Here is a 25,229-nt window from a genome sequence, read left to right as displayed (position 1 = left end):
CAGAGCTGGGTTGGGGTAAGAGCCATGCGGGCAGCTGTGGGGAGCTGCAGACCCTCCACCTGCCCTGGGTGGGGAGCTGGGACAAGAGCCGGGGACTGCTCTCGCGCTCCCCCATCCCAGGTAGGTGGAGGGGCCTGGGATCCCTGGCCCGGCTTCACTGGGGCGGAACCCTCCCCAACTTTTAGGAAGAATCTGTCACTCCTGCTGGAAATAAGACAGATTTTTAACAGTAACTTAATAGTAATTAACCATTGGAACAATTTCCTCGGGGTGTTCTCCATCACTTTCTCCATCACTAGCCATTTTAAAATCAAGAATGGATATTTTTCTAAAAGATCTGCTCTAGGAATTATTTTGGAGAAGTTCTATGGCCTGTGTTCTGTGGCCTACAGGAGGTCAGACTAGATGATCACAAAGGGTCCTTCTGTTCTTGGAATCTATGAGAAGACTGAGATTCCCAGTTTTTCATCTCAATCTTGGAAGAACTAAACCAAGTCGTCTCTGTAATATTCAACTATTCAGCTTATGCAGGGAAAGACTGAATCTATATCTTTCTAAATTTATATTAAACTTTTTGCCATAATTAAACTTTATCCTTGCCAACTGAGTCAGATATGACTTGGCCTACAGCATCACCAGAAGTGCACATTTATAAAGAAAAAATTTGAGACAAATTCACTACTACATACATTTACGAGTCACACAATGTATAAATATACATATACCCATGAAATCATACAAATATCCTCTTTGTGGACAAATGCTGCATATTAGGAGAATGACAAAGTTTTAATTAACAGGCTTTAGTTTCACCTTTTCCTCATAAGAGGAACAGTTTATTTCAGCTACAGTGAACACAATTTAGGTTATATACCTAATTTACTTTCTGCAAGAAAAATGATGAATTATTAATCCCCTAACAATGTAAATCAGCCACCTGTCCTCTATAGGAGAATTTTCCTTTTCTATCCCATCCACACATATTGAATATAGGCTTGTCCACACAGCAGCAAGCCAGGGTGCCGACTGCAGAGCGCACTAGCCTGCTACGCATTAACTGGCTGTGTGGATTGTTACTGTGCATTAAAAGTATGGAACTTTTAGTGTGCGGAAGCAAGGTCCACAAGGCCAATTAGTGCACAGGCTAGCGTGCTGTACATTCACACCCCAACTATCTAGTAGCCATGTAGACAAGCCCCGAGATTCAAAATTCAAACTTCAACACCTTCTAAATCGTAAGTGGATACAAAAAACTGTTAGTCCATGAGAGTACTTCATAGTAGGTAAAAGCCAAAAGTACAATGACAAGATGGGCAATGGTTTCACAGTTTTCATATACAGCACTAGGAGTGAAAGAGGCATAGTGAGTAAATATGGTGGGAGAATGTTTTGGACACTGGGGAAATGTCTTAGCATTTCACACCACCAGAATAATGGTTTCAAGTACTTTAAAATGCTAGCCATATAATTACCAAAATTAATGCTCCTGTTTGCCAAAGCATGAATATCAAAGCCATAGTTGTACACAGGATTGGAATTATTGTTGGAATTAGTCTTTAAAAAATTAAATGTTTATCAGTTTGTAAAGATTAACAATCTCTTCTGTTTAAGCACCATGTCTTTTCAATTTCCCTTCTGTAGCAATGGTGTGGAAGAAAAAAAACTACGAAGGCCCTTTGACCTAAATCTCCCTATTGCAGAATACCTGTATGTGCTAAGGAAGGATGAGAAAAGGTCATATAAGTACACAAGTGGGTGGCCAAGGGACGCTATGACAGCAGGGGGGTTTCTAAAAGCCCCTGACTATCCAGCCAGTTCTGCTTAAAAAACCCCTGACCGCAATATTGCAATATACAACCCATGGTCTTCAGTCAATGGCACTTGACCTATTGTTTAATTTCAAAGCTTGCTCAAACTAGAAAGGTTGCTTATTGATGCAATATGTATGATATTGTCCTTATAAGGTATAATTGGTAGGGTATGTTGGAAAAGTACCCAGGTGGAAGCGTATTGTTCAAAATGCCACTGAAAACCCTATATAAGTTTGTTGAAGTGTATGGAAAGCAGAGCAGCTTGCCGCCTTGCACGGGGCGATGCTGACTCTCCTTGCACATATGCTTGTATAAAATAAAAGAGCCTCAGGCGATTCTGATTCCTAAAACAATGAGTGGTTAATTTTCTACAACAATGGTAAAGACTAAACTACTTCTTGAAGTCTGAATGACATGATCTAAAATGTGCTGGTTTGATAATGGATGGTCCACCTCTCTTAAATCTTTGATCACGAGTTGAGATTCAAGAATTGTTACCCACCTTTCCTTCAAGTATTTGGTTTTAAGTAGTCAAAATTTCTAAACAAGAGAAAAGAAAAAGTCTCAAGTCTCAGCCAATATGATTATTAAACATTAAATCAGTGAATACTCAAAAATAAAACTGGCTTTGGATTTTTATTATTAGTTATTGATCACCACCCTTTTTTCTCATTCCACACAAAAAATAGATGTAAAGAATAGTGAGGGTTGAGTTACGCAATCTACATTCTGGTATTTCCTAACTTTTGAGTGCTTAATTTTGCAACCTTAATACTGTATTTTCAACATAGTTTGTGTATTATTTCCTAGTTTTTTTTTTTTAAAGAAACTGAAAAAACAAATTCCACAATGTGACATCATATTGACAACCTCATGGGTCACCAACAGGATTGAAACCTTTAGATTCACCACACAGACCTCTCCAATAGTGCCAATAGAGTAACTGATAGCAGGAGTAGGTTGTCATCCTCTACGTGGACCAGTACTAGTGGGAGATGGGACACACACTACGACAAGGGTTGCACAGATGTTTGCAGACAGCAAAGGAATGGTGAGACTCTGCAATCTTGGGTTCTATCGTAGACACTGAATGGGGAGTCTAGAATAGAACCCGTGCTCCAGTGGGCACAGACTCTCCTTCCCATTTCCCCCAAGCCTGACCCCTTCTGTCCCCTCCAACTTGTCCCAGTCCTGTCTCTTCCCTAGTCCTGATTCCTTGTGTCAGTCCCATTCTCCTCACCTGGTCACTCCCAGCCTCCATTCCTCAGTTTTCGCATCTCAGTTGGTTGGAGCATACTCAGTGAGGATGGAATTTTTAGACGTTTTAGCAGTTAAGCTCTAGCAAGGCTCTACTGTGCATGTGAAAAATGCAATTCTTCAAAGACTTAAAACTTGGCCAAATTCAAGTGGATTTTCATGGGTAAGACAAGAGTCACATCCCTGACACAAAAATCAACCCTCTTGCTCCAAAGCACAGGGGTGCTAAGGCAGTTCAAAGAAGAGCAAGAAATATTTAACATGGGCTAAATAATATTTTTTCCTTTGCTTCATTCTCAGAAATGGTGAACCATTTCAGCTGAAGTTTTCCAAAAAATCCAGCCGAAGGCAGACACCTAGTATTGAAAATCTGGGCCCAAACTGTTAAAGTACAGCAAAGTTATAAGCAAGTGAAAACATGATCTTATAATGGGAGGTGGTGGGCAATCTTAACACCACAAACAATATACATAATTTATACACATTTATTTTACAGTATTTTTGCCAGTTCTGAAAGATGAATCCAAGTCCAAAAAATGTTAACTGGCTAGTTCCTTTCAGACGATTTCGCAAGATGTAGAACTCAAACATGGTGTGTATTTTAGTGTGAAATACAGTGAAACAGCAGCTTTTTAACGGGTCTAACATTTACTCAGAAAATAAGCTCTCAATCAGCTATTGGAGTTATCAAGTATAAATAAAACTCATTATGCCTGATCCTCAGGGTTGATTGTGAACCTCATACTTACATTAGTGAGCACTTACTGTTATGAGTAGTCACACTGACTTCTATCATCCCTAGATTTCATTGGGACTAGTCATGCAAATCAGCGCTCACCAGTGTGAGTAAGAGTTTCATAGTCATGTCCGTAGCTACAGTGTACTTAAAAACAATTGATGCATTTTATACTCCAGTAACAAATGATAGTAACAATAATGTAGATTGGAGATATATTTACAAAGAAGATGTCAAATATTTAAGTGTGAACACCTACTCCAATGGGCAGATATTGGATTGATATTTAAAATAAACTCCTCTTAAACAAATGTTCAAAGTACTTTTCCTGTCTGCATATAAAAACACTGAAGGATTTTTCATTCTTCTGTATTTCTTATATAGTAAGATATACAGCAATATGTAACTACAATATTGGCACCAGATAATTAATGATATATAAAGGACTCTAGAATTACTTCTACAGCTTTTGCTGCCCCTAAAACTACTTTGACAAGATATTTCTTAATTTTTGAATCGAATTAGTCACCTACTTTAGTTAGTACATAGTGCTTGGCTTTAAAGGTACAATTTCTATGAACTTTACAAAATCCATCCTGGAATATTCATGTACATTACAAACAAACCAAAACCCTTTTTGTAACCTTCAAATCCAATTCAAAAGTTTTGTTTAACTATCAAAAATGCCCTTTCATTACCCCTTCCCTATGATGGGACTTCAAGAGGAGTATGGAAACCGTACAGAATTTTATGCATGAACTAGCTATACTGTACATTATTCAGTAAGCTGTCAAGAACTGAAGTTCTACTTTCTGAGCAGCAATTAAAAGGAAAATTCTTGGCTTAGTGACTGATATCAAAATACATGTTTAAATAATTTACTCTAAAAGAAAATAATTCATGTTTATAGCCTCTTAGTGAAAGCAGACAGTTCCTCTGCCTATTAGACAGGCCTCAGCTTTTCCAGTTCCAAGGGATACAGAGGTCTCCATCTTGCAACACTGAATAAAAGTGTGAAATGCAGAGGTGCATGCCTTGCAGGTATGGGAGTGATTCTTCCAGCAGTCGCTTACAACAATCTATCATCTGTGCATGTGAAATACTTGGCTCCTTATACAGCTGTTTCAGAGAAAATTTTTCAGTGGAAGCACTGATTAGCTCTTTTTCCATCACTGTCAACCTAGTATATTTTAAAAAGTTAGAAATTAGTGCTAAATATGAGGACCAAATACAATGATAAAATTAGTGCTTGGGCCTCTCCCCCCCCCCCAATGTCCTTGAAAGACAAATATTTCTATACAGTGTGCATTTAGTTTCAATTTTTTCAAGTGTAGGTATAGTGTGACAGTTTTGAACATGTAAAAATCTAACGTTTTTGTGTACAAATATGCAAACTGTGTGCGCGCAAGTGACTATGCCAAATTGAATACTTACAAAAGGAGACCACATTTTAAAAACATTCCTGACTCACTTATTTGAAGAGCACTTTGTCGTTAAAAAAAGTCATGAGACTTCATTTTCAAGGCATCTTAAAGATAAAAACGTTTGTTCCTTTTTGAGATATTTAGTCAGCATTAAGAAATTAGGCTTGAAAATATAAAAATAATTTCCTCGTGTACCCACCTATCAAATCCTATATTCAGTATTCTGCAGGTGACTGAAAACACTGTATGACATCAAACAAAGGGGAGTGTAGCCACCTGCTCTATTTTAGGTGTTTGTAATATAGTTTACTGTTGCAAGAGAAATACAGAATTCTTAACTCAGGACTTAGCAAATTAAATTATTTTTCAGTTCACTGTAGACAAAAAGGAATAAGAATAAACCAACTGACAAATCCAGTTTCTTTAAAGAAAAAGCTAGTATGTATGTACATTTGAGAACTGCAGTTTGTTTTAAAAAGCTATCATGTAATACAAATCTGACAGTGTTGATACAGATAAATGATAGACAAATTGAGCCATTCTAAATCCTGTATTGCTAAAACACTTTTACATATCCTATATGGGAGGATATACAGTTCCTTTATTTAATACAATCCTAAGGAGAATGCAAACAAACAGCCGAAAGTTTCACATGTACTGTGCTTAAGATCCAGATAATAAACAGGATACATGTGCAGACTTAGGATGTGTCTACATTATGGAGACTATACCAACATAACTTTGTTACTGTAGCTATGCCAGCGTGATCCCATATATTGCAAGTGCAGCCTACACCAAGAGAGGGTGTTTTCCCAAAAACACCACCTCCCCAAATGATAATAGCTGTATTGACAGAAGTACTTTTCCATTGACATAGATGCGTCTACACTTCAGGGTAGGTCGGCAGAGCTATGTTGGTAAGGGGTGTACATATTGACTCTTGAGCAGCGTAGCTATGTCTGTCTATTTTTAAATGTAAGGCAGGCCTTAAAAATTACACCTTTACACCATGATCCTGCAACTGGATTAGTGCAGGCATCCCCTTGCACCTGCCTGGAACTCTGCATGAGCATCAGGGGCAGCCTCTTGCATTGTTCCAGCTGCAAGTTTGGGTCCTTAAAGATCAGTTTTAATTGGTTAGATTGGTATTCAAAAATTCTGGGTTCTTATTTTCTCCTGAAGTACTGATTATATGGTAAGCTCTCCAACAGTGAAGGGAGCTGCATCATCATTCTGCATTACGTGTTTGTGATTTCACTAACTCTGAATTCAGGTCTTGCCAAATAAGTAAAAAAAGAGGAAAATTTTCAGCTGTTTTAAAACATATTTATTTCTAATTTGAGTCCATATTAAGGATTCAGGACCTTAAAGGAAGATTTTAAAAACCTTTACTTGTATGTATCATAAAATATTTCCATATTCAATAAAGAATGCTCAATTGTGGAAATTATTGAGTCTCTGCATACTTTTGATGATTTTTCAATAATCTTTTAGAGAAAGTTTCATTATATCTTATAAACAAAAAAAATTAATTTTGTAATGAAATACAGCTGCTATGTAAACTGATAAGGAAGTAGTCAGCTGAACAGCAGTTCATAACAAATGACAGTTGGATGAGGTAATATATTTTATTGGACCAACTACTGGTGAGAGACAAGCTTTCAAGTTGGGTAAAACAGCAGACAGAACAGTGGCGGGAAAGGTGAGAACCTTTTTTGTAGGAAAAAGTTAACTCCCTTTTATATATCCTCAAATTTCTCTTATTGTTATAGATGTAAAACAAATAATTCAGTAATACAAGAAGTCGAAGAGAAACACAAGAGCTAGTGTACAAACTTGTTGAGAATACTTACTCTTCCTTTCTTTTCAGATTCTCTCTTGCTTGCTGTGCTTTGGTAATAATAAACCACTGAAGGGTTGCTGGATCACACATTGTTGGGATGTTAAAATGACCAAGTTCATGCAAGCTTGGAGCATACCTATCACTGTAATGAAACGTGATGCAAGTCAAAATATCTTATCACTTCTTGTACGAAAATATTGGTCATGGACAACAGAATGAGGAATTATGGATAAGAAAATCCCACCTGATCAATAAATTCTAAATAATTCTTTGGTAAAGGTTTGAGGCATGAGTACAGAATGTTATTTTAGGTGTTCTGATTTTTTTTTTTTTTTTAATTTCAGGAGTGTGGATCAGCAGAAGCAACTCAAAAGATACATATTAGTTTCCTGCTGCAGACAAACTATTGACTATCAGGAAAAAAAGTGAGTTTTGTGAATTTCTCAGAGATTTAAACAAAGATTTAGATTTCAAAGGACTTTCTCCATTAGTTTAGCAATTTTAAGATATGTTAAAATTTTACATTTAGCAGTCTTGTCAGAACCCTAACAAAACAATTGCAACTGAATTTCTTGAATCCTGTGTTCAACCAGTCCAATGATCTTATTAGCACCATACGTGGATGAAAAGCTTGCTCTGAAATGAATTCAAGCCAAGTACTCTCTTAGCAATAGCACATTATCTTAGTCACATAAACAAAGCCTAAATACATATGCCCTGGGCAGGGACTTCTACCCCCATTGAACTACAGTGGCTTATTAGATGCACATACTTGTGTGTCAGTGTAACAGCTGTTCATATGCTTGACAGATTGAACAATCTATTCAATGCTATATTCCGTGCAGATGAGTTTAGACCGACAAAAATGCTATCCTCACTGGATGTGCATGATTTCCTTCTAGCTAACCTATCTCCAACTCAAGAAAAACAGTTTGACACAGTTACATCATTTAGAAACAGATCATACTGATTCCATAACTACAAACAGGATTGATACTGCCTAGTAAGTTGTAATGTGTGCATATTGTTTACAGGTTGTGTAGTCTTAATTAACTTGATGCAGGCAGTTAATATTTCCTGACGCTACTTTAAAAATGTATTACAAACAGGGGATGTGAAAATGCCAAAGGAACAATATTTCAGCAAATGAGACTTTATGTATTGCTCTTAGTAATATTACAATCAGCATAGAGTGTAAAATGACCAAAAAGCTTTATAGAAACAGCTATCCTGCAGACACATACCTTTCTAGAATCATTTGCAAGCCACGCAGACTACGAGGGTGAAACGATAGCCTACTGTTTAGCAATCTATTATAGAAAGCATCAAGAGTGGTGTAATACTCTTCAAGAGTTAGCAGTGGTTGCAGTTCTTCAATGTATGTTATTTGTATGCCTCCTAGAAGATGACTTATACGGTCCTCCAAAAGCAGCATCTTCTTTTGAAGTTTATAATAGCTAGGCAATCTCTCAAAAATCTGCACACACAAAAATACATTTCCTATAATTACACACAACACATGATAAAACTCTCTCCAAGAAATTAAACGCTTATTAATTCACAACAGAATGAACCCTGAAGAAAATGAAGTATCTAACGATTCAAACAGAGAATTTAAGTGTTACAACTGAAATTTTTACGCACTGTGAACACAAACTTGATTGGTAGGGCTGGGTGAACAGACAATGTTGTTTTGGGGGGCCAGTGGAGGAGAGAGAGAGGGTTACACAGAATCTCTATGAGAAGTTATGCTTTTTTGCTGGATTTTGTCCTATAAAGTAGCATTCATGTGCAGCCACTGACATGAGGGCTCATACACAACTGCTGACAGATTAAAAAGTGTTCTCTCACTGCATTTCTAGCCCCATGTGTATGGTCCATAGTGTACAGTAGAAGTGGTAACAGTAAGCTGTGTGCTTGTGAATGAAGAATGAGAGGGCATGACTGTTAGGCAGCTAAACTTATTTCCTTGTTTGTGTGTGTGTGTGTGTGTGAGAGTCACATTGTATATGTAGCAACCCTGTTTCAGAATGACTTTTGTGTATTTATATATAAAAACTTATGACCGCTTGTGTCCCATTATTATACACATTACCTTGATATACTAAATAAGATGACTAGTATGACATGGCCTATGAATTATTTGTTGTATATGTGCTAGTTTATCTAAAGTACATTAATTATACACATTGAATTTTTAAGTGTGCATATGGACATAAATGAGAAAGAAAACGTTTTAGCTGTAGATGTACCGACGCCAACATATACTAGAATTGCACACAGGCATCAGCGTACCATGCTGCAGTGTGAACTGAAGGATCTTTCTCTTCCTTCTGTGCAAAAAGTATGAGCTATCAGCTTGACTGAATAGAGAATAGTTTCAAAAGAAAAGACCGTGACAAACACTCAGCGGTACTAAAGTGGAAGTACAACTTGTCTACATACAGATTTGCTCTGGTTTAATTAAAGGTGTGTTTTTAAACCAATTTAGTTAAACCAGTGCAAGACTGTGTGTACTTTTATTTTGGTTTAGGATTGGTTTAATCCTATAAAAATGAGAGATTCAGTTCAACTGGTGAAGTTTGGCTGTAGACAAGACCTTCCAAACAGCAAACACTGATCAGATAAGAATGAAAGCAGATATTGCCAACAGTGATTATACCCCAGAATGGACAGCTAATTTAGCAATATTCATCAATGTTGCATTATTTCCATCATGAAGAAGTCAAAGCGAAAGCTGCAATTTCCAATGATAATTTGCAGCAGGAGGTCCAATCTGGTTATACAGGTAATGCAGTTGTTACCTTTTGCATACGATGACAAAGCAGGTGACTTCAAAGTTATTTTAAGTTGTTTTAATTATGCTGGTCAATTTCTCATTAGTTTTAACTACAATATTTCAAAAAAGGAAGTGAATTTACCTTTCAAGAGCTTAAAGACTTTAAATCACACATTATCCTATACTAGTCTCAAAACATCAGCTTCCGACTCAATGTTTAAAAATACATTTAGACACTAAATCATTAGAAGTTGTAATTTCTCTTTTTAATTAGACAAGGTGGTAGTTTAGAATCTTAACATGCAGCTTCTATTAAAAAGTGTGAACATTCAAAGCACCTTCTCTCATTTAATTCCAGTTTCTCAATTTACCAAAGATATAATTCATTCATCTTAACAAAACAGGAAAGAGAGTTAACAGAAACCTCTCACTCTACTGAGCTTACATAGACAAGGAACTAATCATCTGCTATAGAATTTTGTGTTGAGGAGCTGACTGCAATGTTAACTGCAGGATGTAAGATAGGAATTTTATGGTCCTGCACTGCAACATTGTACATTTCCAAACAAGATAACTCACTCACCCACCTCCCCTTCTTTCTTTTTGAATTTTATCCACATTTGTCTCCTTTTATGCAAGTCCTTTAAAAGCAGTAACTTCTCAGGTGACCAAATGCTTCTTACTTATGTGGGCCAAGACCTGACAATACTGAACCAAACTCATTGGTGCGAAGAGTGATAATTCTGCATATGCCCTATGTAAATCTCCTCTTCAATGCCTACAATTCATATAACTGAACTGTACATTGCTAAATTTAAATTCACTGGAACTATGAAATATATGAAAATCACGTTTGAATGAAGTGACAAATATTTTCAGACATTTTGTTAAGTGATATTCTGGTGGTATCTGTGTATTATGTTAAAAGATTACTCCCTATAGTTCTTTGGAAACTATATATTATTATTAAAAAATGCCATACAGTTTGCCACAGCCTGTTTGCAACAACAAACATTGAAATACCTATAGAAGTGTGTAAATAAAGGAGACACAAAAAGGGATTCTTTCAGTATAAGATGGCTAGTTAATGAACAAGATGGAGTGTTGGGTACAGAAAGAGTAGTTTAGTAGATGTTGCAAAAAGAATTTGTGATCAACACAGCTCCCACTGAAATAAAGAGCAAAAAATTCCCATTGAGTTCCCAGTGGTAGTGGGTTTTTTTTGGTTCGTTGAGACATTTTAGGGATGAAGAAATATTTCACCAGTGTGTGATCATGTTGCATTCTAGTTATGAAAAAAGCCAATTTTGTTCACCCTTAACATTAGACAAGAAGTTGATTTACTAGCAGAAACTGCGATAAAAACCCAACCATAAAGATTATGGTTATTTGTTAACATCTACGGCAAAGGATTCGGTTTATAACGCAAGTATTAAGTTACGCTGAACATAGTAACTACATGCATTACCTTAAGTTACTTACCAGTTACCTGTAGCAATTCATGTTTTGGTTATACACCTTTTAAAAATAAGTCATTTATACAAGGTGCCATTAACTAAATTAAGAAAAATATTAACTATCCTTTATCTGAAATTCTCTTACTTCGATCCAGTGGTGGTGAACATCCATTGTGCCTAGCATGACATGGCCTGTTGCACTCATACCTGAACAGTCCGTGAATACTACTGTGTGTCCTAATAATGAAACACAGTTTTTAGTCACTTTCCACAACTATGTAAGCCTTAACAATACTATTGCGTTTCACCAACAGTAAATCTTCACAGCACAGACAAAAATAAGTAGAAGCTTTTGCTACTCCCATCAATTGGAAACTCTCGTTCTGAAAGCTTAAATTCAAGGATTTTTCTACACGAAACTTGACCTAGTATTTTCCTTCCCTCCCCCTGTGTAGTTTCACTACTTAGAATCTTATCTTATAGAGAGACTATTTTTGGACAACTATCAATATTGGGACAATACCATATTTAAACAACCCACAGAACACTGTATGCACTCAAGAAACAAATCATTAGATCACTATTATTTGTATTAAATAAAGTAACTTTAAGCTGAATATGGTAAATATTGCCCAGATCACCACTATAACATTTCCTGGGGGGCACCCAGGGTTGTGAGGCACCTCTCTACCACTTGCCCTTAGAGTGAAGAAGCCTTGTCTGTGCCTGCCATGGATCAGCTCCCCAACCTCATCAGCCCCTGGCAAAATAAGCACTCCCCTCTAGGCCTCTGTCACTCTGTAGGTTAGTGATAGGCATGCTCCAGCCCTCCAAGTATCATCTTGGAGTGTCCAGCCCCCGTCTACTGGCCACTTGCAGTATTCACTGATTTGCTGCTTCCAAAGAAACAGTACATCCCAGCTTACCAGTTGCACCTCAAATCACCACTCCACTTAACTCACAGTGTTTAGGTTTGTTTACAGTGACATCAAATACAAGTTTAACTAAAGCATAGAGATTCAAATAGTAACAAGGAGAAATATTGTAAACCAAAGGTTACATATTAAATAAAATCATAACACACAATCTAGAGCCAGACTTAATTAACAAGATACTCTCATGTCTAGTACAGTATTGCTCACCCAAAATCCTTGCAGCGCTTTACAGCTAGGTTGGCTTTGACCCTTTTTTCATGAGACATGCATGCTTCCAGTTTGCGTCCTAGATGAAGGATTTTGCACTCCAAAATATACCAGAGCAGTCCTTTGTCTTTATTCATAAAGAGGACACCCCCCCGTTGTTAGTTTCTTCCTGCAGATTTCCTCTCTTGTAGATTTTCCAATCTCTCAATTTGCACCCAGCTCAGTATGCAAATAAGCATACAATACACAAATGGCCAGACAAGGAGACAGGTATCTGTTACCGCCTTCCTGAAAGGAACATCTCCATAATACATCACCTCCTGGTGACCTGCCTTAAGTTCAAGACCTTAAGAGCATAATTTTCAGTACAGATACATAACTTCTTAAATATTGTATGTACATACATTTCACAATGGATTATGACAAGCAGTGGATAACTGGCTCTCGGTAGAGACCTCACATGCCACCCTTTGGTGAACTTTTATCCAGATATCTGACCCCAGGTATCCCTATACAATCCTACACACCCTCTGTGCTGTTTGACAGCCTTCTCTCTCGCCGACATAGTGCTGTGCACACGAGTGCTTACACCGGCAAAACTTATGTCGCTTGGGGTGTGTGCTTTTTTCACACCCCTGAGTGACAAATGTTTTGCCCTCAGAAGTGTTCGTGCAGACATGGCATTAGTTTTCCATGAGAAAGACAGAGTTGAAAGGAACACTCCCAAGGAGTCATCTCAAAAACAGGGATAAAAGGAAATAAAAGTATTCTCATAATGACCTCTACCTACCTGTAAGACAGTAATTATTCCTGGGGGTGGGAGAGAAGGCTGAGACTGCGGAAACAGTTAATCATCCGAGTATTCATCTAGGGCAGAGGCCAAATTTGCAGGGTCCAAGGAATAATTATATATACAATCGTATATTAGCATATTGATACTTCTCATTGATAAACATTACCTTTCCAAGGTTCTTTATAAGGTTGAACGATGTGGCACAATCTCACCTGTCTTTTAATTTAATAAGTGAGTTCTCAAGTGAACAAATAATTATTCAAAACTGAGAATCTTGAGAAAGACTAAGTGTGATGCCATGTGTGCTGGCCAACAGTTATTGCCACAGATCAAGCTGCTGTATCAGAGGAGTCACATGGTAACCTGAAAGTGTTCAGAGATGCTCAATCCTTCTTGGACAAGGGATTTGATTTCAAAATATAGCTCTTCTGGAATATGATCTACAAGAGAAGATTACTTGACCCAAGTAAAAAAAGTTCTTAGAAGCCCTACTGGCCAGGTAACTGGGTATTCTGAGAGTTAGTGATCCATCTTTTTGTCTCCTTGTCCCTAAGGAAAGATTATAATTACTACACCAACTTACTCATTTCCAGGGCAGCAGAGACCATAAGTGAACCCAGTATCTGGTTCTGGTTCTAAAGGCCTGTGATGGGATGTTAGATGGGGTGGGATCTGAGATACCCAGGAAAGAATGTTCTGTAGTATCTGGCTGGTGAATCTTGCCCATATGCTCAGGGTTTAGCTGATCGCCATATTTGGGGTCGGGAAGGAATTTTCCTCCAGGGCAGATTGGAAGAGGCCCTGGAGCTTTTTCGCCTTCCTCTGTAGCATGGGTCACGGGTCACTTGCTGGAGGATTCTCTGCTCCTTGAAGTCTTTAAACCACCATTTGAGGTCTTCAATAGCTCAGACATAGGTGAGGTTTTTCGCAGGAGTGGGTGGGTGAGATTCTGTGGCCTGCGTTGTGCAGGAGGTCAGACTAGATGATCATAATGGTCCCTTCTGACCTTAGTATCTATGAATCTATGAACTTTTGTCCTGCCTGGGGCACCTGTTAGAGTTTATCATTCTTCTTGGACACTGGTGGCATGGATGAAGCAGAGAGCCACAGATCTCAGGTAGTTCCAGAAGTCCCTCTGACAGAAAAAGCTATCTTAGAGTCATTTGTCTGGACTGTGTAACTATTTGTGGGATTTCTCCTCCATAGTGCAAACAGGCAAATGTAGTTCTTTCACCTGTCTATCCAATAAACCTTAAATAACTTGTATTCATCAAGAGGTAAGACAGAAGCTGAGTCTAGTGTCATCTAGGTCAGGAGAGCTAGAGATGGAGGAAGGAGCTTCTAATCCTTTACTGCAGGGGTAGCCAACATGTGGCTCTGGAGCCACATGCAACTCTTCAGAAGTTAATATGTGACTCCTTGTATAGGCACCGACTCTGGGGCTAGAGCTAAAGGCTCCAACTTTCCCATGTGTTGGGGGCTGATCACGCTCAACCCCTGGCTCTGCCACAGGCCCTGCCCCCACTCCACCCCTTTCCACACCCTCCCCTGAGCCTGCCATGCCCTCGCTCCTCCACCCCAGAGCCTCCTGCACGCCACGAAACAGCTGATCAGGAGGTGCATGGAGGTACGGGGAGGCGCTGATCGGTGGGGCTTCTGGTGGGTGGGAGGTGCTGGGAGGAGCTGATGGGGGGCTAGTGGTGTATTACTGTGGCTCTTTGGCAATGTACGTTGGTAAATTCTGGCTCCTTCTCAGGCTCAGGTTGGCCACCCCTGCTTTACTGAAAATAACTTCCCAATGATTCACCCATTTCTAACCCGAAGGATCCTCTTGAAGAGCAGCCATCGCTACCCTTGTGAGTTGATCTGGGACGCTCTGATGACAATACATCTTGATTCCTACATGTATACTTCTCTGAAGGAATGCAAAGAGACGGGGCATTAAGCCCAGGTTCACATGGGCCATAAGAATAACGGGGTTGTGTACAGGAATCTCAGGTTCTAAAGCAGGGGTGGACAAACTATGGCCTGCGGGCTGGATCTGGCCTGTCAGCCATTTTAATTTGGCCCTTGAACTTCTGCAGGGAGCAGGGTCTGTGGCTTGCCCTGCTCCAGCCGGGGAGCAGGGTTAGGGGCCACTCTGCACGGCTCCCAGAAGCAGCAGCATGTCCCCCCTCCGACTCGTACGTGTTGGGACAGCCAGGGGGCTCTACTCCGCACACTAACCCCGCAGCTCCCATTGGCCAGGAACCGCAGCCAATGGGAGCTGCAGGGGCGGCGCCTGTGGATGGGACAGCACAAAGCAGAGCTGCCTCGCCGCACCGGTGCGTAGGAGCCAGAGGGGGGACATGCAGCTGCTTCCAGGAGCTGCTTGAGGTAAGTGCTGCCTGGAGCCTGCACCCCTGAGCCACCCTCCCATGCCCCAACCTCTTGCCCCAGCCCTGATCCCCCTCCGTCCTAGCTCAGAGCACCCTCCTACACCCCAACCCCACCCCAGAGCCTGCAGCCCCACCCCATGTCCCAACCCTGATCCCCCTCCCACACTCCAAATCCCTCTGTCCCAGCCCGGAGCCCCCTCCTACACCTCAAACCCCTCATCCCCAGCCCCACCCCAGAGCCCTCACCCCCACCCCACCTGCCCCAGCCTGGAGCCCCCTCCCACACCCTGAACTCCTCATTTCTGGCCCCACCCCAGAGCCCACACCCCCATCCACAGCCCTCACCCCCTCCCGCACCCCAACCCCAATTTTGTGAGCATTCATGGCCCGCCATACAATTTCTATACCCAGATGTGGTTCTCGGGCCAAAAAGTTTGCCCAGTCCTGTTCTAAAGTGTCTGTGCCTTCATACCTAAATGTTACTCTGGCAAATAAAGTACAACTCAGTATCTGGAAGCATGGAGTTGACTCGTGTGAAGACTAAAAATACTGGATCTTAAAGCAAGGGTTAACACTTAGTGTACAAATCAGCATGCCAATAAAAAAATAAATAAATCAAATATACTGCATCTATGGCTGCTTTATTTACAAGGAGTGTACTTTCAGATATTCAAATACTCAAACCTCTTTTGAGGTATTCATTAAGCATTTGTGTTTAATATGGCTAATATGAATGAATGTCAACTATATAATGTGACAGTAACAAGAAATGCTAAGAATCATATTTATAATTATATTTTGTGATCACTTTGATATGTTGTGACTATTTTTCACCTGTCATTATTAAACATGTATAAACATATATATATTTACTGTAAGATTGATAGTATGAATACCTTAAATTGTGAGTTTCTGAATATCTGAAAATACAGTCTTTAAATGAGTCAAGATGAAGATTTCAAGCTGAAATAAGCAAGTACTTTTAAATCCTAATATTGTAGTCAGTTACTAGACAATCGTCAGTATTGAAATAAAATAACTTGAATTTTAAACTATGTATCACTGCTAATTTCTTAAGTAACTCAGGCAGGTTGTTCTATGCTTTCATGAGGAACACCATAAGACTCATGCTTATCTTTACATGATTACTACATCATGACAACAAAAGAGAAAAGTAATAGGAAATATACCTTTAACGTTCCTTAGTACTTCTGGGCTCTGCTGAGCTAAACGACCTAGACTGTGTAGCTGGCTACAACGATGCGCAATACCCCAGCTTCTTTGCCACCTAAAGAAAAATTACTTGAGAATATATCACTCAGTCTTTTAAAAGTATTTTTTTTGCCGAAAGTGTGCTAAGATCTTTACAATAAAACAGTAATTCATAGCAACAAAAATCAGTCACTAGAGAGGAATAAATAGCAAATAACCCAACTGGGAATGTGTATAAAGTGATCTGAGTCATACACTACTCAAATTTTATATATAAACCAATAATTAAGGTAATTAAAATGGAAAATTTCTTTTGCAGTGAGTGCCATATTGAAGATGGTGCAGGTGAAATGGGGAAAAACAAACTGAAAAAAGCTAAAAACTATAACTTGGATATGCAAAAAGCAGATATTTGTTTCTCTGGATACTTTCTTTGTATTTTTTCTATGCACAGAAGGGAGTTCAGTATAAAAGTTTTATTCATAAAACCTTACTGATTTCTTAGAAGAGGGCAAAAGCTGAGGACTGTGAAGTCTATTGCAGCCTCAGCCCTGTTCCTAAAAAGACTTACACATGTACTTTATGCAGTGAGTATATTGGCGCCAACTTCATGCATGCTCCAGGGCTAGAGTACCCCTGGAAAAAAGTTAGTGGGTGCTTAGCACTCTCCAGCAGCCAGTGCCCGCCTTCCTCCCCAGAGCCTCCAGTCCACTGGTGGCTCCGCCAGTAAGTGCCTCTCGCCTGATGCGATCAGCTGTTTCATGGCATGCAGGAGGCGCTTGAGGGGAGGAGCAGGGACGAGGCGCACTCAGCGGAAGGGGCGGAACTGGGTGGGACGAGGCAGGGTGGAGGCAGGGCCGGAGCAGGGGATTGAGCGCCCCTGGGGCCTGGAGGAAGCCAGCGCCTATGAGTATGTCCATTGATTTCAATTGGGTTACTCACACAGCATAAAGTTAAGTAGGTGTACTTACTAGTAACTAGCCCTTAATTACTCAGTTATACAGGTGCTTTACAGCCAAGCAAGGGGGAAAGATTCCTTTCCCCCTTGAATCGTGGAGAGTTTAGTCCAGTATTTAGATCACATACTGGATGGGTTGATTTGGCTTGCTATTAGGGGAACTATTGTACTGGAATTGAAAGTTTTATGTGCATGTACTATAAGTAAGGAGGAAAAACATCTCTAAAAAATTTCCTGCATCATATCGTGCAGAAAGTAGTGTCTTTGTTTTTTTTGAATGTCCAGCCAGAGTAAGTTATCCATTCATAAGAACGGCCATACTGGGTCAGACCAAAGGTCCATCTAGCCCAGTATCCTGTCTTCCGACAGTGGCCAATGCCAGGTGTCCCAGAGAGAATGAACAGAACAGGTAATCATCAAGTGATCCATTCCCTGTCGCCCATTCCCAGCTTCTGGCAAACAGAGGCTAGGGACACCGTCCCTGACCATCCTGGCTAATAGCCATTGATGGACTTATCCTCCATTAATTTTTCTACTTCTTCTTTGAAATCTGTTATAGTCTTGGCCTTCACAACATCCTCTGGCAAGGAGTTCCACAGGTTGACTGTGCGTTGTGTGAAAAAAATACTTCCTTTTGTTTGTTTAAAGCCTGCTGCCTATTAATTTCATTTAGTGGCCCCTAGTTCTTGTGTTATAAGAAGGAGTAAATAACACTTCCTTATTCACTTTCTCCACACCAGTCATGATTTTTATAGACCTCTATCATATTCCCCCTTAGTTGTCTCCTTTCCAAGCTGAAAAGTCCCATTCTTATTAATCTCTCCTCATACGGCAGCCGTTCCATACCCCTAATCATTTTTGTTGCCCTTTTCATAGCTGGATTCATACAGATGTTTATGATTTACAATATTTAATTGAGACATTAGGATAACTTTTGCTGCTATCAAAATGTGCCTATATTAAAACCACAAAAATACATGAACTTTAATTCACCTTCTGTTCAGGTATTACAGCATGTGTATATTAAAAAAAAACAACATCATTCACCATTTTGAGATCCCCTCAACACTGACACAGAACAGGCAAGTTAAGGATAATGTTTCAGATAGTGATTAAACTCTGAGGTTTCTTGGTCACTATACCCTCAACATTATGTTAACACAGTTTACAATTATGGGCCAGATCTTCAGCTTGCCCAGGTCCCTTTTCAGTGTATGTAAAACTGCCTCAAACATAAAACTGACTGTTACCACAGAATAGGAGAATCCTCAGTTAGCATAAAGCCAGCGTAGCAATTCAGCATCAGGGGCGCAGAGGGATGGTACCAGGCAAGGGCCCTTATGGGACAACTACAGCAAGGCATAACTCAGATCAGCCTAAGAGCTACTCCATGTCACACTTTCAGGCTTCTTTGACCCTCAGTAGCTCCAGGATTGGGGACTCAAAAAAGGTGGCTTAGAGCCTGCACCCTCTGCTAAAATGTCCCAAGCATAAGCTTGAAATGGCTGAGGATCAAGCCCTTTATTTACTTTTAAAACCTCCAACCATGTTAGTATTGACCTGTAAGAGGTAGAAGTAGCAGTTTCCCATTAAGATACAATTACTTCTCAGTTCGAAAAATTTCTGAACAGGAAGCTGCATTTTTTTGTAATTTTTTTCATTATAATGTGAACTTTCCATAAAATCTAACAATGTAGTATTACAGTATTTTGATAACGGACTATGAAAGAAAAATTAAAAACCACAAACAAGCAAATTTCATTCTATGTTCAGAAAGATTCTATCAACTTGTTTTGATTTGGTTTTACTATGCAGTGAGGACTTCATAGAAGAGCTAGTCTTAGGAAATAACCTTGGATCGAGCGATCATGAGCTAATTAAGTTTAAATTAAATGGAAGGATAATCAAAATCAGCTCGTCAACTATGACCTTTTATTTCAAAAGTGCAGACTTTGGGAAATTAAGGGAATTAGTTAAAGAAGTCAACTGAAAAGCTCAAGGACTTATATGCGGAGGAGGCTTGGAATTTCTTCAAAATCAACTTCTAGCAGGGCATTTTGAGTCATGAGTTGACTCAGCACCCCGTCACTCAAATCCTCACCAGTATACATTAATTGGGACCGGACTGAAACACAGCTAGTTGGCACAGCGTGCCAATTAACTGAGTAAAGATATAGCTCACGGCTAATTGGGTGGAAGAAACCCCTGAAGCTGGGACTATATAAGTAGACAGGAAGGAAGTGCTAGGGAGGAGAGTAGGGAGTTGGAAGGAAAGCAGTAGTAGACAGGACGGGCTGCTGCTAATACTCCACCCTTTCCCCAGAAGCAAGTGAGGAAGCTGGCTACTGACTGTAAGCAGTATGTAAATAACGCTCCAGGCTGTGGCCTTCTGAAGGAACATAAAGCACAGTGGTGTTTAAGACAACTTGGAGTTGTTGTGGTTAGTCACTGAGGCTGGAAATGACTCTCAGGGGATCACCCTATGACACAACTATACAAAAGTTATCTGAAATTTGCATCCCAAGCAAAGGAAAAAAGCTTGTAGGGAAAGGCTCCACACCAGCTGGATGAACAGCCACCTCAAAAAGATTATTAAGAGTAAGCTGAGAGTTTGTAAGGAATGGAAAAAAGGGTTGATCAATAAAGAAAGCTACACCTGGAGGTTATAAAAATATAAGAATAGTTAGAATTGTAAAAAATCAAGATGAATTAACTCTTGCAAAGGAAATTAAAATCTTTTTAGTTTACATAAAAATAGAATAAGGAAGGGTGGAATTGGGCTGCTATGCAGTGAGAATGGGAAGGAAATTAAAGATAATCTAGATATGACTCAGAAACTAAATGAATTCATTGCCGGGTTTCAATAAGGATGATCATATGGAACATGTGCATGAAGGCAGTATAGTTGATGAAAGAGCCTGTGTAGAAATGGAAATTACTACATCTGAGATGGAAGAAAAACAGATCTTAACGTGCTCGGATCAGGGGCCTGGAAAATTTCAATTCCAAAATATGAAAGAACTGGAACATGAGACTGCTAGTCCAGTAGCAAGGATTTTTAATAAAGTCAGGGCTAATCCCATATGACTGGAGAATAGCTAATGTCAGACCTATATTTAAGAAAGGTAAAAGAAGTTATCCAGGCAGTCAGAATAACAGGTCAGTAACTAGTATGCAAGGCTTTAGAACAATTTGTGAAGGAAAGAGCAAGTTCATGGGAGATAAAATGCTAAAAGGACATAATGCAACATGGATTTACCAAAAGTAGATCACATCAGACTAACGTGATCTTCTTTCAGAAAATCTCTTATTTTAGATGAGAGAAATGGAATAGATCTTATATACCTTGACTTCAGTAAAGCATTTAATATGGTACCACATGAAAAATTATTAGTTAAATTAGGGAAGATGGGGATCAGTACAAGATCTGTAAGATGGATAAGGAACTGGCTAAATGGGGAGAAGGCCATGGGTTGTGCTGAAAGGTGAACTATTGGACTGGAGGGAGGTTACCAGTGGAGTTCCTCAAGGATTGGTCTTGGAAACAATCTTTTTCAATATTTTTATTAATGACCATGGCACAAAAAGTATGTGTGAGCTAATGAAATCTGCTGAGGATACTAAGTTGGCAGGCATCGTCAATACAGAGGAAGACTGGAACATTTTACAGGAAAATCTGGATTACCTTGAGGACTGGAGTGACAGAAACGGGATGAAATTCAGTAAGACAAAGCTAATAAGAATTTTTGCAACAAGCTAGCAGCTCGTCAGTTGGAAGCAACAGAGGAGAAGAGAGACCTGGGTGTGTGGGTTGGATCACAGGATGACTATGAGCCACCAGTACGATGCGGCTGTGAAAAAGGTAAATGAGATCCAAGAATGCATCAGGCAAGGCATTTCCAGTAGAGATAGAGACATATTAATGCCATGTACAAGGCACTGATAAGACCTCATATGGAATATTGCATACAATTTTGGTCACCCACGCTCAAGACAGATGAATTCAAACCAGAAAAGGTGCAGAGAAGAGTCAATAGGGTGATCAGGGGAATAGAGGGCCTAATCTTATGAGAGGAGACTGGAAGAGCTTGACTTGTTAACTCCAGCAAAAAGAAGGCTGCTCTCTAAAAATGTATTAAGGCAGTAAATTACCAGGGAGGGTGAAGAGCTATTTAAGATAAAGAGCAGTGTTGGCACAAGAACAAATGGATATAAACTGACCACGAACAAATTCAGGCTGGAAATTAGAAGGAAGTTCCTAACCATGAGATGGGCGAGGTTGTGGAAAAGCCTCCTATTGGGAGTTGCGGAGGCAAACAACTTAGTTTCAAGAGGGAGCTGTACAAATGTATGAGTGAGATTGTATGATGGGGTTGCTTGTGACAGTAAGGGGCAGCTCAGTCCAGTTTGTCTGATGTTCCTAAAAGATCATGCTTCAGGTTTTTAGCCAGCCACCTGCAGGGGTCAGGTAGGGATATTTCCCCAAGCCCCTACTTCCCCCCAGTGGATTCCGGGTTTTCTTAATATCACTCCTGTGAAGCATCAAGGACAGCCATGGCTGGAGAGGGCCATTTGACAGGGAGGACCAGGACTCTGAGGTGGCACCAAGCATTCTCTCTCTCAAATGCCTGGCTGGTTGGTTCTCGCTCCTATGCTTAGGGTCTAACTAATCGCCATATGTGGAGTTGGGAAGGACCTTGGGGGTTTTTCACCTTCCCCTGCAATGTGTGGGTGTGAGTCACTTGCAAGGATTATCTGGGTATTTCTCATTCATTTCACTGTCATAGGTGCACCTTGGTCCCTCCTATTTTCTGCCTGTGGCACATAATAGTCTAGTCTTCTGTGGGCTGAAATACTTGAGTTTAATTTCAGTTGTTGGGTTACTGTGTGGCTGTTGGGCGGTGGCGGCTTGTGATAGATAGGTCAGACTAGATGATCTGGTGGGCCCTTCTAGCTTTAAACTCTATGTTACTGCACTAAACAAACCTAAAAGCTATTTAACTCAAAACTTTCACAATATACCCTGAAGAGATGCATTTTTGTTCTCAAATATTAACGACTTGTATTTTCTAAGAAATATTTTGGAGTAAAGACACCCAAGTACAGAACCCCGCCTGGTTTTTAAAGCTATTACAATATTCCCTCCGTGCACTCTTGTTTCTGATATTTTGGACAACAATACCTTTACTAAGTATTCACAGGGTGTTAATAAGTACCATATGTAGCATCAGAAGAAAAGCGAAGTTGTTTAAGCTAAGTTGTTTAAGCTAAGTTAGTTATATAAGAAAGCTCAAGCCCCAATTCAGGAAAGCAATTTTATCCAGCAAAGTACATAAACACATGATTAGGTCCCATTGACTACAACAGAACCGAACCACATGCTTAAGTGTTTTCCTGAACTGGTGACCATTCTACTAGGTAGTACAATCTCCTGACTTATAAATGCAAATTTTTAGTCCCATACAAGTCTGATGAAAATATAATCTTATTCAGTGGAGTTCTGCCTTTATGACTACATATAAAATAGACATTTTGCTGGAATACACTTTTTTAAAGCTTAACTGCATTACTTTGTTTTTAGTCTGTGGCCTTACAAAATTGTAAATGATGCTAGTTTTGACACTTAAGTTAGATCTTCTGTACTTCATTACCTGATATCAGAGAGCTGTAGCTGATGAGTGAGGTCATCTTTTAAACGGTTTAGTTCTTCCCTAAGTGGTAAGCTGTTTCTCAGCTTCTTTACTGCACTTTTTTCACTATTATCTAACCAGGAGCTGTAAAAAAGAAAATATATGGCTATTCAAGACCATATTTCTCAGGCACATTGTACTGCTATGTAAAAACATTAATGTCTACTTTAAGAATTATGTCAAGTTACCAGATCAGGTAATGTTTTAAAAGAATGTTTTTTTGAATAGAGTAAATCTATTTTTAGGGTAACATTTCTATTATAGTATAACCAACAGATAACTGTAGATCAGTCACTGAATCATGTTCCCACGAGTCTAGAACACTTTGAAAGCAGCATCTTAAGAGATTTAATGGATAAAACATTTTGAAATGATCTAGTTTATTATCATCAACATGTTCCCATTACGCCTCTGGTGTTTAGGGCAGTGACGAAGCTCCTCCACTCCTGTCTGTTTTCTGGCAAGTCTTTCAATGGCTCCCAAATGTGTCCCACTTTTTTTCAACTCAGCTTCCACAGCTCTTCTCCATGTTTTTGCATGGCCTTATTTTCGCTTGCCTTCAGGTGTCCATTTTAATGCTATTCTGGTAATGGAATCAGTTTCCATCTGAAGCACATGGCCAATCTACCTCCAGTGCCTCCTCATAATGATGGTGCTCATATCTTCTTGGCTGCACTGTGTGAATAGATCTTGGTTTGAGATTGTACGGAAATGACTCATAGGAGGGTCATGAAAGGTCAAGTGCCCTCCCAGCAGCAAGTCTGGGCGGGGAGAAGGGGCAGGGCCAGAGTCTCTTTTAGCCACATTTCCTGGGATGCTACCAGTGAAGCGCAGTGTCTCGGCTGACGGGGAGAGCACGTGGCTGTGGCAGCAGTAGGCTGCCCCCCACCACAGCTCAGCTTCTGGCATGCTCAGAGTCGGCTCCTGTCCCAGAAGCTGAGCCTGGGCATGGAGCGGGCTGCTGCTGCTGCCACTCCCTCCCCTGGCTCCACTTCTGGGGACAGGAGCTGACCAAGCATGCTGGGTGGGGAGAGGGCACCGATTTGCTCAGCTGCTATCCTGGAAGCTAAGCCTGGGCAGGAGGCAGCCTGCTGCTGCCACAGCCAGGCATTCTCCCAGGCAGCAGCTGCACCAGGCGGCAGCCAAGAGTGGCTCTGCCCCGCTCCCTGCCTGGCTCTACCTGCCAGGAAGAGCAGCCAAATGTGCCGGAGGAGGAGCCAGCACAGCGAGAGCACAGAAACCCCCTCACAGGTAATGTGGGATAGGGAGAGCATGGGGGCCCTGGGCTAGGGTGGAGAGACATGGGGAGGTCACGTATCCTCCCCTTTAGCTGGTGCCCCTGCTCCCCCAATAGTGGGGGGGGCACCAGTAGTCATAAGGATTTTTCTGAGGCAGGTTGTATGGAATGAAGACAGTCTGGACATGTCATACTTTCTTATTCCCCAGCATTCTGCACTATAAAGTAGTGTTGAAAGTACACAGCTCAGATAAATCTTGAGTTTGGTTTTGGTGTTGTATATTGATGATTTCTAGAGACTGTATTTGAGCTCCTAAAGGTGTTCCTGGCTTTACTGATTCTGTTCTGGATGTCCTGGCTTGTTCCACTGTTCTGGCTGATGGTACTGCCCAAGCATGTAAATGTTCCTACATTGGTGAGAGCATGATCCTCTATCCGTACTGGTGACGGTGAGCCAATATTAAAGGTCATGATACGTCTTGCTGCGGTTGATTTTCAATTTGCTGGATGAA

General features: G+C 40.2%; 1 protein-coding gene across 3 annotated transcripts in view; it reads right to left on the bottom strand.

The window, feature by feature from the left end:
• Window positions 1-206: 206 nt before the first annotated feature.
• The window catches only part of TCAIM (T cell activation inhibitor, mitochondrial), a 49,427-nt gene continuing 24,404 nt past the window's right edge, over window positions 207-25,229 (bottom strand). For 2 of the 3 annotated variants that reach the window (XM_074945607.1, XM_074945606.1), the window contains exons 6-11: window positions 23,442-23,564; window positions 16,811-16,908; window positions 11,453-11,544; window positions 8,316-8,548; window positions 7,082-7,213; window positions 207-4,984 (exon numbers count right to left, since the gene is read on the bottom strand). In XM_074945607.1, coding sequence (XP_074801708.1) covers window positions 4,759-4,984; window positions 7,082-7,213; window positions 8,316-8,548; window positions 11,453-11,544; window positions 16,811-16,908; window positions 23,442-23,564 — 904 coding nt within the window. In that variant the 3' untranslated portion in view covers window positions 207-4,758. Of the gene's footprint in view, window positions 4,985-5,427; window positions 5,538-7,081; window positions 7,214-8,315; window positions 8,549-11,452; window positions 11,545-16,810; window positions 16,909-23,441; window positions 23,565-25,229 lie in introns of all 3 variants that reach the window. The other variant, XR_012638259.1, reaches the window with a different exon arrangement.

Source organism: Natator depressus, chromosome 2 (genome assembly GCF_965152275.1).
Source record: "Natator depressus isolate rNatDep1 chromosome 2, rNatDep2.hap1, whole genome shotgun sequence".
NCBI lineage: Eukaryota > Metazoa > Chordata > Testudines > Cheloniidae > Natator > Natator depressus.
This window is presented reverse-complemented; position numbering and strand designations above follow the sequence as displayed.